The 15,452-nt window shown below is 46.7% G+C and overlaps 1 protein-coding gene across 1 annotated transcript in view; it reads left to right on the top strand.

The window, feature by feature from the left end:
• The first annotated feature begins 301 nt into the window (after positions 1 to 301).
• FAM184B (family with sequence similarity 184 member B) overlaps positions 302 to 15,452 on the top strand; it is a 64,360-nt gene continuing 49,209 nt past the window's right edge. The window contains 1 exon segment of the mRNA XM_051964120.1: positions 302 to 825. Within this exon segment, the coding sequence (XP_051820080.1) occupies positions 679 to 825 (147 nt within the window). The 5' untranslated portion in view covers positions 302 to 678.

Below are 15,452 nucleotides of genomic sequence, written 5' to 3'. Positions count from 1 at the left end.
AGCACGCCCCGCGCCCGCTCGGGCGCCCAGCTCCCTCGGCACGGCCCCTCCCATCTCCCCCCTCCCCGGCGGAGGTGACCCTCGCCAGCTCAGCCCCCGGGCTGCCGGCCCGCGGCCGCTTCACGCGGGAGGCTGCGGGGGCTGGAGCCCAGAGTGCCGCGGGGAGACCCTGCCTGCTCCGGCTGGGGGGAGTGGTCCTGCCTTCCCCAAGTAAAGGAGCCAGGAAGGGCAAAGAGCGGATCCCGCGTCCCCGGGGCCTCTGCCTTCGGGCGTCCCGGCCCTCCCGTGCCCACCTCCGCGCTCCGGGGAGACTGCCTCAGCTCCGGGCCGGGAGGTCCCAGCTCCCCGGGCTCCCCAGCTTTCCCCCGGCGCCCGAATTCCCAGTTCCCTGCGGCTGCCCGTGGCGGAGGGGCACCGGGGGGAGACCGCGCCTGGCACACGGGCTTCTGCCGGCTCGGGCTTCCGAGGGAGGGTGATCTGCGGAGGCGCGGGAGCGGAGACAGCTCGGGGGGCGCCGGTCCCTACGCATTGCCGGGGGCAGCCGGGGAGGAGACCCCGCTGCTGACGGGGGCGGGACTGCAGCAGAGCCGCTCTCTGCTTCCAAGTCACCCGCGCGCCTCCTCCGGCGTCTCCCCCGCCCGCCGCGGTGGGCGAGGAATTAAAGCAGCCCCCAGCCCGATGGCTTCTGCTCTGAACGGCAAGCTCCCCCCGCCCGGGCCGGGCAATGGCTCCAAGACGGCTCCGCGCGGCGGCGGCGGCTCCCGGGAGGAACCCACCCCGGACATCCACGTGAAAATGTGCAAGAAGATCGCCCAGCTCACCAAGGTAAGTGCGCCGGGCCGGGCCGGGCCGAGGCTGCCTGGCTGCGCCCGGGCCACCGAGCCCCCTCCGGCCCGGGCGAATCGGGGAAAGCGGGCTCGGAAACTTGGGCTGGAGGCGGCCGCCTTCTCCTCCTCCCCCCCCCCCGGCGCCTCACGGTCAAGGGCAGAAAGCGGGGGTCCCGCTCGGGCCGGCACAGCGGCGGCAGGGGGGCCTGCCCGAGCTCGCGGTCCCGGGGCGCTGCGGCGGAGTTGGAGCCCGCTTCCCTGTGGGACGGGACTCCCCCGCCCACCCCGGCCCGCCCTGCCGCACTGGGGCCGGCTGGAGTCGGGGGGCTCCGGAGCCCTTCCGTCCGTGCCTTCGGCAGGTGTTGGTCGCCCCTGGGCCAGTGCGGGCGGGCGGCGCGGACCCTGGCCGATAGAGCTCGCCCCTCCCCGGCCCGAGCACGAGGGGGGACTAAGCCTGGAATCCAGGGGATTCCCAAAGACCTTGAGGGGTCACGGAGGCTAGACCCCCGGCCTGGGGTTCGTCCAGGTGCTACCCCTGCCAGCCGGCGGCGGCGCCCACGCGTCCCCTCCCGCAAAACCACGAGTGGAACTAGAACCCGCTGAGGGGGCCCTGCCCTGCCTGCACCGCCGCTCCCGCCGCCGGGGTCTCGGGGACCCAGAAACTTCCCTGCCAGAGAAGCCCTGCGGGGGACCGACCCCAAGGCCCTGCTTCCGGGCTGAGCGAGGACATCTGCGGCCGACAGAGGGGACGGGGAGGGACCTAACCCACTCTGGGGGTTGGGGACCTTGGCGAGGGCCTCCGAGCCTCAGTTTCCTCCGCTGGGTGAGGAGGAGCAGCCCCGTGACTTCTCTGCTGGCCACTTAGCTCGGGCCTGGCTCTCGGCCGGCTCTCACTGATGCTTGGGCTCTTCCTTCAAGCCTGCCCGGAGAGCTTTTCCCCTTAGAAGGCCCGGCTGTGGAGACCTGAGAGGCAGTGCCCGGATCCATTCCAGGGTCCCGGGGGCAGGGGGTGCAGAGCCAGAAGGGGGGCGGCCTTCTGGCTCCGTCCTGCCATCTCTGCCTGGTTCCTGGGCCTCCTCGGCCCCTCTCCCAGGCTGCCTCCCCCCAATTCCCAGAAACAGCCCGACACAAAGCGGAGACCCCCAGGGCGGCACTGGCCTTCCCGCTGTTTGCTCACCCTCCCCAAGCTGCCCAGGAGCTCTCGGTGCAAGCCAATGCGGCCCCAAGTCTTAGTTAAGAAGCACTTGTTAAGCTTCTAGCATGTCCGGGGGACTGTGCTGCTCACCCCGAAGGGAAAGCGTTCCTGCCCTCCCAGAGTTTGCATTCTCTCAGGGGGGACACCCGGAGCATCTCTCAGGCAGAGCAGGGCCCTCCAGAAAGGGAAGGCGGGTCAGCCTCCCGGGGACAGTCTGGCCCGTGTGTTTCTGGCGGAGGAGGGAAGCGCACCACCCGGGGCCTTGGGGATTCCGGGGAGGCAGCCTGGGAGAGGGGTCTCTTCCGTGAGGAACAGGGCCCTGAGGAGGGCACGGAGGCACCCCAGGCACGGGCTGCAGCGCTGCCCAAGGTGGGGCAGTCAGGGCCAGGCCAGGGAGCCAGGGAAGGAGATAGCGAGAGCCTGTCAGACATCAAGCATTTATTAAGCGCTTACTGTGCGCCAGTTACTGTGCTAAACCATGGACCCCCTGTGATCTTGATCAAGTTAAGTCACACCTCTGAGTCTCACTTTCTTCTGTGGAAAAGGAAGAAGTCTAAGATTTCTTCTAGCTTGAAATCCTTTGACCCAGGGAAATACAGCTCTTCTCCTCAGAGGGCATTCCCTAAGGTGGTTACAGACACAGGGAATGCTGACTTAGGGCAATTCTGGGCCCTGGTGAAAATCAGCAAGATTCCCAGAAGAGCCTTAGCTTTTATTGTTGGGCCATTGAGGGAGGGTAGGGCATTTGGGGGCTTTGACAAGACTTTACTCTTTTGCTGTTTTGTTGATGACCAGAAGACATACCCCCCAAGGATCTTCCTCCTTTCCAGCTTTTAAGTGGGGACAGAATGAATGTATTTTGCCTGTGGGCTCCCCCCACTCCCGAAGGCTAGCTTCTTGCAGTGTCCCTGGCTTGGGTGCTTCTGATACCTCCAGCCTCTCCCATTTCTTTTTTTTCCCATTCCTCCTCACTCAAACTTCTCAGGTTTCTTGAGATATTACTGTACTCTGGCTCCGATCCCAGACCAGTGAGGTCAGAAACAAGTGCCTTCCACTGACTTTCCATTTTCTAAGGGGGAGGGGAGAAGCACTCTGGGGTCACTGTATCTCTGTTTTAAGCCCACTCTTAGTTTTCTGTTTAAATGGTTCCTTAAAATGATTTCTTCTAGAAAAGCCATTCCTGACTTTGTAGTGTAAACTGGGCTTGTAAATCCAACCTCTGTATCAGAGGACACCGTAAAAAATTATTGGTTGTTAAAATGGCCCATGAACACAAATTTTAGGATTAGGGTAGAATACTAATCACGGCAGACCTGGCCAAAGAAACTGAAAAAGTATACAATGGGTTCTTTTCAATCTTCTTTCCAGAGGAAAAGCTGGGAGGGAGATTTTCAGTATGAAGAAGCAATGGAAGGACTTTTACACAGATCAGCAATATCATGCAATTAAGCAATTTTGTTCGAGCAGGTGCATTGTAGTGGGTAAGAAAAGAAAGAAAGAAATAGCTTTGAGATATGGTTGTAGGAGAGGTTATGATCCATTATTCTTTTCCTCAATCCCCCACAGAGGTTGAATGAGATGTCGAAACTCAGAATTTAGATTAGAGTGAGATTAGCTGAATAAGAAAGCAGTGACAATCAGAGAATTCTTGCTTCAGAATTTTCAGCTAATAATTGTGAGAACTTACAAGGGGTTTTGATACTAAAATAGACTGAAGCTGTGGAACAAGAGACATGTCAAAAAATGTTTTGTTATTCTTAAGAGAAACAAGGGGAATTACAAACAAGAAAGCTGAAGGAAATTTGGGGGTGGAGTAGATTAAGGGAAATGAAGAATGGCCAATACAGTTAATTGTACCAAGGCTTATTAAAACTTTGCTATGAAGTCTTTAAAAATGTAGCAGTCATTACTATTATTGGGGGGAAAAACTTGTTGAAAGACATATATATATATTTAGCATTGCCTTCATTTTCAAATATATCCTTTTCTCTCTTCACCTAGAGAGCCACATCTTGTAATGAAGAATAAAAAAGAAAGGAAAAATTGTTGTTCAGCAAAACTGACACATAAATCAAGTCTGATAGCAAATTCAATAGTCTCCCATTTCTGGAAAAATATGGGAGCTTGTCTTCTTCTCTGAGACTAAACAAGCTTGGTGGTCATATAGTTATATAGTATTGGGTTTCATTTCTTTCCCCCCTATTTATTGTGTATATTGTTCCCCTAGTTCTGCTGTCTTCCTTATGCATCAGTTCAGTGCGAGCTTTCCCATACTTGTCTGATACAGTACATCAGCTGGCATTTTACATCCATGTAGCACAATTTCCTTAGCCATCGTCCACTTGATGGACCTCTACTTTGTTGCCAGTTCTTTGCCGTCCCAAAAAGGGCTGCTGTGAATATTGGAGCATCTATGGGACCTTTACGGGCCTATGGATTCTCTTGGTCAAAAAGAGTGAACATTTTAGTTACATTTTTTATCCCAATTCAAAACTGCTTTATAGAATGGTTGGACCAGAATGAATGTTTCTTACCCTTACTTGTCTTGAGAAAGATTTTTATATCAATGAAGGAAGCAGTGAGAAAATATGCTGTTGATTCAATTAACTCATAATGTTTCTTCTTGAAGCTTAGTTGCCTGGACCATTGGGCCATCTTGCCCGATTGCATTCCCAATCATCGGCTATAGGCAAAGTCCTTAGGAAGAAAGGGAAAGATTCAAGTGCTAAGTCTACAAAGCTAGAAATAAAGTGCCAAAAGTAAGGGTACAACCCCAGCTTCATCTTGCTTCTTATCTCTAGCTTTCTAGGAGGAAGTCGAAATAATAGAACCAAAACAGTAGGTAGAAAACAGAATCAAGAGCCAGCTGCGATCTCAAGTCAGGTAATAATGCCTGAGAAACACCTCGGAACTTTGTTAACCGATTTCTGAAGCAATTTCGTGTTTAACGAGTTCTTACCCTCATTTGAAAGATGAAAAACTGGAGGCTCCCAGCAATTTTGTGCCTCTGGAGGCCTTAGGAAGAGAAGGAATTCAGTTCTCCTAACGAGTCCAGGTCTCGGAGTCTTTAAAGTTTTAGGGTAGAAACTTGACCTTCAGACATCTTAAACTTGGGATGGAACTTCTTGTGGCCAGAACCAGTGACCAGCCTCCTTTCGAGCACTTGCTCTTTCTCAAGCACCTCTTACAGCTTGGACACAGTAGAATACTCTGACTTTCAAGGAGCTCCTGTTGTAATGGAGGAAGAGGACTGGGCTGTAGGTGTGTGAGTGATTAGCAGGATGCTGCAGCGGGCAGACAGTGAGGACTCTGGTTAGGAGAGAGCAGCGGCCGTAGAAATGGCAGCGCTCAGGAAGGCCTGAGCATCTTGTGTCTGAAGTTCTTTTGCATCATGGGCTGTTTGGACAAGGTCATGGTGTAGCCATAGCCCCACTGCTGTTATCCCCTGCTCTATTCTAACTACTCCTGCAAACCTGGGCTTGTTACACTTTGAAAACTCATTATAACTGAAATCTGTGCCCCTAACATCAGCTGAACCAACAAAGAAGGCGCCTGGCCATCAGAAGAGATTGTCCGAGGCGCCATATTTAACAGGCTATACAAATAAAGGCTCAGAAATTCGGTTTAACTAAGCAGACAAAGGTAATGTATCTGGTCATAGACATGTGGGATTCAGCTCGCAGGGCAGAGAGACCAGCAGGGGATTCATCGACAATAGAAGCTGCTTCCTTTCTTTTTCACCTGACTTCCTGTATTTTTGGATCCAGCCACCCTGCCCCTTTTTGCCCAAGACTCTCTTCTCCAGGCCGTTCCCCAGCCCCAAATGCCCTCCCTTCTCCTTCCCATCTGCTGGTCTGACAGTCCCACCTCCGGCAGGCCTTTCCCGGCCCCCCTCACTTCCTGAGACTGCCCCCAATGTGTTCAGTGCCCACGGTTGTTTGCCTGCTGTCTTTCTCATTAGAACCTTTCTTTTTTGCCTTTCTTTGTATTCTCAATCATTATTCCCACTGCTTAGCACTGCATTAGGTCTATAGGGAGCTTTTAAGAAGTGCTGATCGATGGGCTGACTGTAGTGAACTCTGAAAACAGAAGCTGCTTTTTGTTTATTTTTTGCCTTTCTTTGAATCTTGGCACTTAGCAGAATGAGGGACACATAGTAGGCATTTAATAAGTGGTTATTTCCTTTTTTCCTGTGTAAAAAGTTCTGTAAAGTGCTATGCATCTAGGAGCTTATTTCTCATTTTTAGTACTTATAAAATGAGAAACTATCCAAATCCAATTTGTAAATTAGAGTGTGCATGTTAGTCGGGATATGTCTTTGGTACAAAACCGTGTTTATTGATAGAGTTAGTGGTTAAAGTGGCCCAAGAGTGTTTTATTCTTAGATTCCCTTCCAGAATTTCAGATTCTCTTCTTCTGAGAAGTCATTTGACCAAACCCTCCAACCAAAGAGTAAGGGACAAATTGGGGGTCTAGCAGATTACTTCTCTTACCACTTAGGAAATTGTCCTCATCAAAACTTGGTGAAAGAGTGCAGTGCAATCTACTCCTGAGGCTAGAAAACCCCCAGCACAACAGCAAGCCGGCCCTCTCCATGGTAGGAACAAAACCTGCCAATGCTTACTGGCCCGAGGGCTCCGAGCAGCAAGCGGGCACCAGTCATGGTTGGCTGTGGCACAGATGAGTCGCAAAGGCACCCGATGAGTGAGGAGATCCCTGGGGAGGGGCACATGTCTCTGGGAGTGTCCCGGATGGGGCAGCTGGACCGAGTGCCCAGCGGGCAGTGACATTGTGAGCCCTGAGTGACATGTGGGTGTGGAGTACTGGCTATTTCCACCTCACTAAAAATACTGCCGTGCCCGCTGGAACACCCCCAGGTATGTGCTTACACATTTGATCCAGATCTCCTTCGGCATTCTCCATATCGACGAGTACCGATCTCTTTTAACCAGTTTCTGTCTTGTAAAAAGGATTCATGCGCCGCACAGCTCATACAGTAGGAGTGGGTTTCACAAGACAGGATGCCAATAAAGGAAACGATTTCTCCGAGCCTTAAGGTGTCCATTGTAGGGAAACTGAGCAATCAGTACCTCTTAGTCGAGAGTCTGCTATACACTGATCATTCTCAGATGTCTATGATGGACTTTCCTGAAAAAGAATTGCTACAGACATAGACAGCACATTCATGCTGCTCCTAAAATTGCAATTCCATTTGTCCAACCATTCTGGAAACCAAATTGGACTTAGACCTTAAAAATCATGAAATTGTCCTTTCATACCTTTTGACCTTGAAATACCACTGATAGACTTACATCTCCCAAGAGAGTTAAGAAAAAAAGAAAGGGACGCCTATATTAAAAGATTTGTAGAATTTTTTTTCATATTAGCAAAGAACTGGAAACTAAGGGGATGCCCACCTGTTGGGGAATGAATAAATAAACTAAGGTAGATAAATATAATGGAATATTATTTTCCCATGAAAATTGATGAAACAGAATTTCTGAGGATGTTTTGAAGGCCTCTTTGAACTGATGCAGAATGAAGTAAACAGATCTAGAAGAGGGATTTATACAATAACAACATTATGAAGGAAAGCAATTTTAAGAGACTAGAATTCTCTTTTATCTTTTTTATTGAAGGTTTTTATTTTCAAAACATATGCAAGGATAATTTTTCAGTATTGACCCTTGCAAATCTTTTGTTCTAATTTCTCCCTCTTCCCCCCACCTCCTCTCCTGGATGGCAAGTAATCTAATATATGTTAAACATGGTAAAAAATATATATGTAAATCCAATATAGGCAGATATATTTATACAATTATTTTGCTGTAGAAGAAGAATCAGATCAAAAAGGAAAAAATGAGAAAGAAAACAAAATTCAAGCAAACAACAACAGAAAGAGTGAGATTGTTATGTTGTGATCCACACTCAGTTCCCACAGTCCTCTCTCTGGGTGTAGATGGCTCTCTCCATCACAATATTATTGGAACTGGCTTGACTCGAAAAGACTAGAATTCTGATCATTACAGTGATATCTGATGAATGGATTCCTGCTTCCCACCTCCTACCAGAGAGATGATGGACTTAAAAGTCAGAATGAGATGTACATTTAAATATGGCCAAGGTGAAAATTTGTTTGGGTTTTTTGACTGTGGATATTTATTATTAGGGTTTTATTCTTTAATCTTGTTCAAGTAGGAGAGGGAAATGAAAGAGATAATAAGTCTGTGTGTGAAAATAAGTAAAATTAAATTCTAATTTAACATATTTAGATAATTTGAAAAGTAAAGGGGGGAAATGACCAATCTTGGGAGGGTTTGTGTCCAAAACGGGGAAAATCTAAAATATTCTCCATCAATTGGGAAGAAAAGTGTAACTGTAAGGAAGGCTAGTTATCAAAAAGCACTAGACCTGATGGCTTCTCTTTTCTTTGATCAATCCATTTTAAAAGTCATCACACATTAGGGGAAAGAGGCCCGGGCTTGATATCTATCTGGAAGTTAGAGTTGTGACTCTGGCTGACTGAGGATAGAGCCTTTATGATCCTGGTTCAGCTTCCCTGCCTCTTTGCCAGGGTTAGGATACCCGGATTCTGCACCTTCCAGGCTTAACCTCTGGCGATCTGTACTTTATTTTTATGGGTCATGGCCAGGGGCAGGGCCCCCACCAGCCCCACCTTCTTTAGCAGAGGACGCCTTAGGGCTGAGAGGATACAGCAAACAATAGAAACCTTTTCAGACTTCAGGTATTAGCCAGGAAGATGGGCTCTTCTAAAAAAGGATGTATAATTGTCATTTAAACTTAAATGGCACTTTTTAAGTTTTCCAAGGCACTTAGCTGACAACCCTGTCATTTATGTCCCTGTTTTACTGAAGGGGAAACGGGCTCAGAGAGAATTATTTTACTCGCTGGACTTCTTGTGGGTAGGAAGGCTCAGTGCTCGATTCAGGCTCCTGCTGCTTCTCCCCATTGCACACGCATCCAACCTGGCTAACACAAACCCTGCATATTTCAAATGGCTTATGCTTTATTTTTTGTCTCTCCCCCGACTCCTAACACTGAAACAGTTCAGCTAGAACAAAACATGTTTATAGAACCAATGGTGTCATTTCTTTCTACTACCGATGGGTATTATGATGGTGGCTGACTGTTCTTATTCTCACCTTTGCAAAAGTTGTTGTGAAATAAACCCTTTGAAATGCCTTTTTATACTGTTGGTGGGCTCTTGAGAAAGAGGAATTATCCAGAAAAGGCTCCCAAGTTGCCCTTAGATGGCAAGTGAATGATATCCTCTCACCATTCACTGAATGATTAGGATGAAGAACACATGAGCAATTCTTCTTGCCTTCAGCTAATTCAGTTTCTGTCACTGGACCATCAGACTGAGAGTTTCCAGAAGCAGTGATATCATTTAATTTAATTTAAACCTTTGGAGATGAAACTGAAAATTTGTCCTGCATCTGGCAATGGCTCTCTGGGAAAAGCAACTTGCCCTCTTAACTTCCGAAGTAACCATTTATTAAAGTGGATCTAAATGGTAGTTGATGCTATTTCAAGGATAACACAGTTTCTGAACTCCACCCTCTCCTCCAAGTATTTTTCTTCCTATCCCTTACTCTAGACTCCTGGCTGATGCCCAAATCCCATATTAAAGTATATTTAGTGTTTTAGCTTTTTAACCAATTTGGATTCTTCCAATACTCTCAGAAATCTGTGATCCCATGGATGTGGGTCGTCTCTAAAGATCAAGATCCTAACCCTGTGATTCTCATTCATGGCCTCTAATAAGATAGGGCATCCCTTTCTCAATCCCGTCTTAATCCTCTCAATTTGCTGTGGTTCTTCCTCAGGTTCTTTCTATTTCATGACTGAATGGAATATATCGACTGCTCATTGACTAGGACTTCCTCACTAGCCTGTCTTTTTTTTTTTTTCCCAATCATACCATTTTTTGATGATCTCTTTTATGCAACTTTTCCTGGGGAATTCCTTCTTCCTGATGTATTACAGGGGGCAGCAGGTGGTATAGTAGATAAGAGCATTGGGTCTGAAGACAAAAGACCGAAATTTAAATAAGATCTCAGATACTTATTAGTTGTGTAACCCTTGACAAGTCACCTAAAGCCTGCATGCATATGAGCAGAAAAGGAAATGATCCCTAGACACTTGGTCCAGACAGTCATGTAGAGTCAGACAGGATTGAACAGAAATAATGTCTCATTGTCATGTGGGCGATCCTCAGTACAAAGGTTATCCTCTGTAACTCCTAGTCACCCGATGTCATTAGAGGAATATTGGTATTAAAAGGGGAGCCCTTTGTTTCAGAGTTAAGGTCATTCGTTAGAGTCCAGCTCCTGTAGTGAGATGAGGGATGTGAAGACATATTGGAGCCAGGAGAAGAAATCCTGGTTATGGACTCTGAAGTTTATTGATTAGAGACACAAGTACATATACCTTAAGTGCACAAAGTGCACTCTTTTAAAATTCCTATAGCCTAACAAAATTTTGCTATGATGTAAATGATTAAACCCCTTGAGCTCTGGATCTGGGGTACTTAGACAAAGATGTAAATAGTTGAGATACCATCAGAGTAAAGTTTATCATATACTATCTCAGGTATCTTTCTCCCAAATACCTTTAGTCTCCTTGTGGACATTCTTTCCTGTCCTAAATTCAAAGGTTTAGCTTTTGATCCAAAGAGGAGTGTTTGCCTTTTCCTTCAGTCGCTAGATTATTAATTTATTCTATTAATAAGCAGTCTCTGCTATTTCAATAAGGGAGTTTTGGTGAGCCAAGTTATTGTGAGACTCAAAACCTGGAATATGGAGTCTTACCTCCTGGTCCTCTAGTCATTTAAAAAAAAAAATCAAAAATCAAAAAGTAGTTCAACTTTCTCTTCTCATTCCAGTCCATTCTGGACCAAATTGATTGTCCCTTGGTAGTATCTATCCATTTACACCGATGGACACTCCTGCCTGGACAATAGGTGTCAGCCACTGGTTTTTGATTGGGTGAGACTTCCTGGAACTATTAGAGATTTCATTATGAAGATTCCTCAGTGTTCTGAGCCAATATCACATCATCGACAGCCTCAGCTTCTAGAAAAACTCACCATTTAACAGGGATCCCATTGCAACTTGAATTTTGTGCTGAAGTTAAAAAAACCGCACATATTCCCTAGATCGAAACTTCCTTCTTCCTGCACATTTTCTGTTTCTCCAATTTGATTAGGAGATTCTCTTTGTGCTTACTGATAATGTCTATAGGGAGAAAAGAACATTGGTCAATAGAAAGGGCAAGAGTCAAGCACCAAGGGAGCTGGGGTGATGGAGGCTGAAGATCCAGGCAGACCTCTCTTGTTTAATGATTTTACTTTGGTCTGGTTTGGATTCCGAGGAAATGGGAAAGATCTTGCATTTCTGTTCATTTACCAGTTCCGTGCCTCTGGAGAGCTGGCCAGCATTTGCACTTCTTCATGCTGGTTCTAGTCCATCATAAATCAAATGTTCTGACAAAGAAATGGCGAATTGCACTAACGTGCTTATCAGTAGCTACAGTGTGCCTTTTATGTAAGATGAGGATCTAGTAAGTACTCTTTAAAACCTGAGGGCACAGGTCAGTTTTCTTTCAAGGGAGACTATGATAGGATCTGTAAGAGCTTGGAATATTTTCAACATTCATTTAACAAAGCTTTTCTGCTCATTGCTGCCAAGAAACCTCCACCCAAACTCGATATTCCTGCCCTTGGAGCACTTTGGAGCCGAGCCCATTCGTCATAAGATCTATCAAATTATCTGATGATAAAATCCAAATAAATATGATCGAGAGGATTGGAACCAAAGTGTGGGTTTTGTTGAGTGTGAGTGGGACTGATGTAAAGGCAGGCCCCAAGAAAGTAAAAAGCAGGCATTAGCTCACTACCTTTACGAAGCCCTTCTGATCTAGTCGGCCTTCATTGCCAAGTGCCGGGTCAGCATTGCTGAGTACCCAGGTGCCTCAAGTTGTCCCTAGGGGAAATAATCTGAGAGGGAAGAAAGGAAACAAAACATTACCCTGCATCTGACACTGGATGTTAGAGATGGAAAAGATGTTTTACGAATTATCTTCTCCATTGGTTCTCAGACTTTGGGTGATGGCAGAACATTCACATTCTTACTGTTTAATTTTAAAATTGATGCTTTTTTGGACATAGCGGATGCATTACAACAAACCCCCAAAGACCCTTAATAAGCTGCGTGAATTACTGAGGGTTGGAGGACTGACCTCATGGACTTGGTCGTTCAGTTGAATTATTTAATTGAGCTCTCAATTTATTCTTAGTCAAAAAGGAATTCTGAAGACCTTGTTAACTCTAATTTTCTATGAATTGCATTTGTTGGATGTAAAGGACTGCTTGCCATCTGGGGGAGGGGATGGAGGGTGGGAGGGGAAAAATCGGAACAGAAGTGAGTGCAAGGGATGATGTTGTAAAAAAAATTACCCTGGCATGGGTTCTGTCAATAAAAAGTTATTTTAAAAAAAAATGCATTTCTTGGGTAAACCTACAATTTATAATAACACAAAAAGAAAATCTCTTTGATTTGAGACCAGGAACATAAGAAACATTGGTTAACTCAGGTCAGTATTTCTGGAATTATTTTGAATTTTGTTTGTTATGTGAGCTCTAGGGAAAGTGAATCTATATGAAATATAGTAAGCCTCTGGGAAATAGAAAAACCATGTTACCTTTTTAATCTTGGGAGCTTTCTTCTGTTTTTATTTAAGGCCCATTGTACATTCTGCTCTCTTCTCATAACGTCTTCCTTGACCATTCCAGGCCACGCTGTCTTCTCTTGCATGAGAAATTGGTAATAATCACAGTAGTTAGCATTTGTGTAGAGATTTAAGTTCACAAAATGCTTTACAAATATTATTTTCATTTTATCTCCACCTTAGAGGACAGATGCTATTTCTTGCCCAATATTAGAGATGAGTAAACTGAGACTGCCGGGGATAAGTAACACTCTCTCTCACACAGTTAATGTGTGTGAGACTGGATTTGAACTCATTTCTTCTGGACTCTAGAACTCTATCCTCTGCCCCACTCAGCAGTATTCACTGTTACAACTGTTAATATGTTGCTTTGTCAAGAAGTTCCCCCCAAATACTCATTCCCCACAAGCACACACAAAAACACACCACCAACACCATCACCACACAAGAGATATATTCCCAGAAAACAGCTAGGCCATCCTTAAAGGGAAGTAGGAACTTGCCCTTTAATTTAGCCTTCACCTAGTAATTGTTTTGTTTCCTTTGCATGTCTTATCTGTCCTCTCAGATTGTAAGCTCCTCTTCCAGGGTCCCTAAGCAGATAAGCTGCTAAATACTGGAGGATTTTCTTTTTGAACGTTGGATTAGTAAATATTCCAATTTTTTGGTAACTCAATTTACCGATTAAGCTTCTGTAATGTGTGGAGCATTCTAAGGAGTTTGTAATCTAGTTGGGAAGATGAGAGATATAGAAAAGTATTATAAAAAACATCAGAGAGATACAAATAAAGGCCACGAAGAGCCATTTGCTGCTGAGGGAACTCTTGCTTATTTTTTCTTCTTCCTTTCCATTTTTAAGTCATTTTGCTCCCCAAAGGATGGGGACGATGATAAGAGAAAGGTGGGACTTAATCTGTCAAGGAAGCCCACTGCCAGCTGGTGGGCCTGGAGACTCGGAGGGATGGTGCTGCTTTTTATCTGAAGGAGGCGTTAGAAAGGCCCGAATGTTTGAAGGTGGAGTGGAGTAGGGGGTTGTTTGTGGGGGTGATTTCAGCCTAAATGTCTATTCATGACAATGCACCATTGGCAGGAAAATGAAAAATGAAATAGGGCTTTGTGCAGATAAATCCCAGAGATCTCGTTATCCTCGTGGAAACAAGAGCCCAGAAGGAGAGTGTCTGGCCTGGCCATTCTCTGAAATCGGTTCTGGTCCTTGGAGTCCAAGGCGAGATCGTGTTGCGGGGAGCTGAGAATCTGGGCCTGGAGAACGGAGCCAGAGACAGTTTGGGGAATCGTCTTTGTGCTGGAGAGAGTTAAAATCTGCGGAAAGAGCTTTTCTCGCTGCTAGAGAAGTCACATAAATCAGGAGAGCTCCGGGCAGAAGCGTGAAGGTGGCCGGTGGTTAATGAGCAAAGAGACTGGAGGAAGGAAAGATTAATCAGAGGCGGGAACAGAATCAGCAAAGCCAGGGTCAGAGAAAGGAGAGGGCGAGTGCTGGACGATGGAAACCAGATTTTAAAACGACCAGCGAGGAGGGAGAATACAAGGCAGGATTTTCCTTGCTCTGATTAAAAGAACAAGGGCCCCAACCTTGGGAAAAGCCGATTCTGGCTCTGGCATCACATTGCTTCTGACATTAGTTATTCTTCTGACTTTGCCAGCTTTATTTTTCTTATCTGTCAAATGGGTATAATGCTCCCTCTCATCTCACCATCAATCAATCGGTAAGTATTATCAAGCACCCACAATGGGCCAGGTGTGGGAGGGTCAGGTGCTGAGGATACAAAAGGAGGCCCAAGCCAGGCCGTGGCCGATGAAAACCTCAAAGTGTCATGGGAGAGACAGTGGGGAACAAAAGAAACAGGCCGCGTGTGCCCTGTGAGTTAGTAAGAGCGAGCAGAGGGAAGGAACCGGGACTGTGGGAGGGGCTCCCTACAAACAGGGGCCGCCAAGGAGGCCGGAGGCAGAGTGCAGGCGGGGAAGGCCCAAAGGGCCGTAGGCCGGGAGAGTTCTGGGGGAAAGGTGAGGAGCTGGCCGAGAAGAAATTCCCGCCTTTGTGTCTGGACCGCCAGACAGCTTCGGGGCCTTGGCTACAAACAGGGGGCTGTTGGGTGGCTGTTGACTCCGGACACACATGGCAGTCCTGAAAGAAATCGCTGACTCTGTATTTGAGCCTCATCCCGAGTATGTTCTGAGGGGCAACAAGGAAGAAGTGAACCCGGATGGTTATTTGACAAGAAGAACCAGAAACTGTTGCTTCCTGGATTACCTTTGGTGTTAAGGGGTGGGGGTGTGGGGGGGGTGTCACACAGCAAAGCCACAGACTGGAGCTAAGTTCTACTGAATCTCAGGCCGGGATTTGTCCGACCACCCTACACGGTCCATCTGTGTCCCTGGGGTCGCCACCAAGACCTTGGAAATATCCTTTATCCATAGACATATCTTCAGTTAGTCAGTAAGAAAAAACTCAAAACAGAGTAAGACAAGGATAGTGAGAAAATGAAGGACCCACTCCTATTGTTGTTTTATAGTGGGGGAGGCGACTGCCTCTCGAAGGCAAGATTTCTATACAGGATGTCCCAAAAGTCTCGGTGTGTTTTATGCTACCAAAGCTGCCTTAAGACTTTTAGGAAATCATATACATAAATAAATCACTGTCTATTCATGCATTTTCTTTT

This window comes from Antechinus flavipes, chromosome 6, assembly GCF_016432865.1.
Source record: "Antechinus flavipes isolate AdamAnt ecotype Samford, QLD, Australia chromosome 6, AdamAnt_v2, whole genome shotgun sequence".
NCBI lineage: Eukaryota > Metazoa > Chordata > Mammalia > Dasyuromorphia > Dasyuridae > Antechinus > Antechinus flavipes.
Note: the sequence above shows the minus strand (reverse complement) of the source record. Positions and strands in the feature narration are given on the sequence as shown.